The 4,115-nt window shown below is 38.0% G+C and overlaps 1 protein-coding gene across 2 annotated transcripts in view; it reads left to right on the top strand.

Annotated features, from left to right (window-relative positions):
• The window catches only part of LOC107732719 (neurogenic differentiation factor 2-like), a 3,350-nt gene extending 1,387 nt beyond the window's left edge, over positions 1-1,963 (top strand). For both annotated transcript variants that reach the window (XM_016544134.1, XM_016544135.1), the window contains exon 2: positions 536-1,963. In XM_016544134.1, the coding sequence (XP_016399620.1) occupies positions 536-1,634 (1,099 nt within the window). In that variant the 3' untranslated portion in view covers positions 1,635-1,963. The remainder of the gene's footprint in view (positions 1-535) is intronic.
• Positions 1,964-4,115: the final 2,152 nt, after the last annotated feature.

The following is a 4,115-nucleotide window of genomic DNA, read 5'->3' as shown; positions in this document are numbered from 1 at the left end:
GTCGTTTAAAAAGTTTTTTGAAAAATCGCCCCCCCCCCCCAATGTGCTGAAATGCCGCCAGAATGAAGATAGAAATGAAAGGGTGAAGGGGGTACCCGCTGCTCAAAATGCCCCCCTGAGAGCAAAAGACAGGGGCCGCGTGCGAGGACCTGCTGCAAGGGGCCAAACATGACTAGAAAAATTGGGAATTGTGGAGTGAGACCGTCTGGCGACGTCTGTCTCTCTTCCTGAATTAAAATACCATTTTATATTAGTCGTCTCCCACGATACTCTCAGCTTTCTGAAAATTATGGCATCGTGATTTAACCTACTCATATATCCCACTTCAATGACATTTTTACTCGTCGTTTTTAAAATAGTTCGTTTCATCAGATAACAGTGAAAACTACATTTAAAACAATCCTTATTTACTTCACTAATGGCAGAGCACATTAGCTTTACATTTCGCTGAGGTCATTATTATTTCAAACCACATTTGTACTGTACACATTTGGACTGCAAATTTTAATAATTAAAACGTGTTTCTATGTTCCAGTGCCGCTGCCATGTTGACTAGATTATTCAACGAACCTTCACTGCTTCCGGACATGCAGAAATTCGGGGGCTGGGTGGATGACAGCGGGAGCGAGGACTCCAAGATGAAGGACGAGGAGCAGGAGCGCTGTCGCCTAGGCGACGAGGACTTGGACGAAGGCGATGTGAAAGACGGGAGCAGCCGGGCTCGGTCGGAAATTGCAGGGGATGATGATGATGAGGATGTTGATGAAGATGATTGTGGAGATGATGGGGACGAAGACAGGCCCAAAAAACGTGGGCCAAAAAAACGCAAAATGACTCCGGCTAGGTTAGAGCGCACGAAAGTTCGGCGCCAAAAAGCAAACTCCAGAGAGCGCACGCGCATGCACGATCTAAATTCAGCATTGGACAATCTACGCAAGGTTGTACCATGCTATTCAAAAACTCAGAAACTCTCCAAAATTGAAACTCTAAGGCTGGCGAAGAACTACATTTGGGCGCTGTCAGAAATCCTGCGGAATGGGAAGAGACCAGACGTGGTTTCGTATGTACAGACACTGTGCAAAGGCCTCTCCCAACCCACGACCAATCTGGTGGCTGGGTGCCTCCAACTTAACTCAAGGAATTTTCTAACGGAACAATGTCAAGAGGGAGCGCGCTTTCACGTGTCTAACCCGTCGTTCTCCATGCATGCATATCCATACCAATGCTCCCGTCTATCAAGCACACACTGTCAGTCAGGATCCAGTGCACATAACCTCCGAAATCACTCTTTCTGTTCGGCCTATGAGGCTCTGTACACCAAAGGCACGTCCCCAGAATACAACAGTCCAGATTACGAGAGTCACCACAGCCCTCCGGTGTGTGTAAATGGTAACTTTGCTTTAAGACAACAGGAGTCACTGTCACCAGAAGCGGAAAGAGGTTATCAATATTCTCTGCATTACACCAATCTGCATGGCTCACGTTCCTCCGCTGCTCATGGTCTTGCTTACGGCCCATCAGGAACTCGCAGCGCTCACTCAGAGAACCTTCCGCCGTTTCATGATGTAGGCCTACACGTGCACCACGATCGGGCGCCTGCACACGAGGAACTCAACGCCTTTTTCCACAATTAGGTGATTTTTCCGTGTTAATGAAAAAAAAAGACATGGAAAAGGAAAAGACATTTCCACGTTCAAAATATTAATTAATTTAGTAGTAATGTTTTACATTATTGGACAATAATCTTGATTTTTCAATAATTTCATAATGAACATTAATGGACAAAATTATGTATAAAATAATTGAATGAATCCAACTGCTAAAAACATTTTACAAAGTAGGAGTGCTATTTTTGATTGAATCTAATGTTTGAACCATAATGAATATATTATGTAATAACTCAAGAAAAAAAGTGAAATTAACCAAATTGTTAAATGAAGTTTCATGATCAAATAAATAAAGACGCATAATGTCCCAGAATCATCTGGGGCTGTCATTTCCCATTGGGAATTGGTCAGGCAGAAATTTTAAAAAATATAGGCCTACCAACTAATTCAAGAATAAACAAATTTATGAGTACACCCAGTAAAGTTTCACAAATAATGAAATCGAAAAAATGAATCCAATTTATTTTGAAAAAAATAAATCAAATCAATGAAATTTTAAACTATTTTACATATCACCAAAAGGTAGTCTAATGTATTTTTGAAGTCGACAGCTGCAATTTCACAATATCACAATACGTCTAATCATATAGTTATATAATTGTATAACTATACAAGTATATTACAATAGTGCCTGGGATAAGATAAAATGCAAAGCGGTTGAAGGACGAATTAAAATAGAACGCATCATTATTTGTCGATATTAAATAAAGATCAAATCTGTACATACACACACACACACAAGCATTCGAAAGAGATCTACAGAAGTTTTTGAGATGTGTGAGCATGTACAGAGAGATATTCTTTCGACAAAATAGACCTATCATTTGTAGACAGATATATTTTTTTATTATTATTATTATTATAAGACAGCTTCACCAAACAATTGCTACTAGCAGTACTAACTCGTTTGGAGGGGAAAAACCGCGTTATTGGTTGGTTTAAATTAATATATTTATTTAAATTGTTTTAAATTATTATATTTATCTGCATAATATATTATTATTATTATTATTATTATTATTATTATTATTATTATTATTATTATTATTATTATTATTATTATTATTATTATTATTATTATTATTATTATTATTATTGTCCGACCAAAATTATTAATTCTATTTCTAAGCAAGTTGGAGTACACCATGATCTTTTCACTTTATGAATAAATTAACTAATTCGTGAATGCATTTTACTTTGTGATACTTTGTACATTAATTATCCCGCGGTTGGAATTTAGATAGCATGAACATGTTCTTTTCATTATCATTTTAATTTAAAACAGATTTGATATGCGATCCGTGCGACTGTTTTTATTATTCGGTCGAAATTACGTTGCATTTTAGCAATCACGAATATACCAATCAAAGCAATTTAAGTGCGCATATAGTTTGAGTGAGGTAGCAAATGTTTCATTCGTTAAATCTCTGTCTTTAGTATTGTTACCATAGGACTACTTTCATGTAAGATAATTATCATTGAAATAGTGTTCATTACGAATATATCGGAATAATTAGGCCTATATATATGCATACATATATTGCATAGGTGTGTTAATGTTGCATTTTAAAGGTGGAATTTATATATTTAATTATTTATTTATTTATTTATTTATTGTGTGTGTGTGTGTGTGTGTGTGCTGTCAATCAGCAAATTCAGTTTTAACCAATTTAAAGTTCTTTGTGTTGCATTAGATTTTTAAAAACAGTCTATTGGTTCCAGGTGTCATCTATCTGCAGGGGGAAAGTAAAGCTCTTCTAGGTTCCTTGAAAACAATAGCGCAACGTTTCTAAAGAACTGTAGGGATAAAAAAAAAAAAGTCACATATAAATGATCAGACAACAAAACCCTTTTTGAAGTTTTTATTTTCTATTTTTATTTGAGGTTCCGCCCGAAATCAGGTTGTACTGTTCATCCAAGAAACCTTTGAGTTCTCTTGTGATTCCAACATTGATGTTTTGAGCTCAGAAGGTAAAAGCCAACAAGGAGACAAAAGGCGCTCCTTCCTTAAACTCGAGTCTCGACCACAGCCGAGGTGATCTTAAGCGGCGTCCAGAGGCCACGGGCTGGCACGGAAGCCTGGGACTCAGGAGACATGCGCTTGCCAATTCGCTAAATGTCTTAGCGTCAGTGCGCAGGGCCAGCGGGGCAGCCCACCACAGCGATGCCAGCTGCGCCGTGTGCCAAGCCTGGCCAAAACTGCGCTGCTGGGTGGAGACGGTGTTTCTTTCTTAATTCAGCAGCATCTGTTCATTACTTCATATTTTACAGGCAAGAATGGTTTAACTATATGCTAGCAACTGAAACAGCAAAGCCTAACTATCGAGACTGCACCGTGTTGGAACAGGCACGCAAAACTGTATATTAATTAATCTCATAGATTTTAAACTAATAATAATGTAGCGTAGTTAAATAAGATGTGGCGAGAAACACTATTTCAAAGTGGAG

The sequence above is a fragment of the Sinocyclocheilus rhinocerous genome, unplaced genomic scaffold, assembly GCF_001515625.1.
Source record: "Sinocyclocheilus rhinocerous isolate Xijiao unplaced genomic scaffold, SAMN03320098_v1.1 scaffold2115, whole genome shotgun sequence".
In the NCBI taxonomy this organism is placed as follows: Eukaryota; Metazoa; Chordata; class Actinopteri; order Cypriniformes; family Cyprinidae; genus Sinocyclocheilus; species Sinocyclocheilus rhinocerous.
This window is presented reverse-complemented; position numbering and strand designations above follow the sequence as displayed.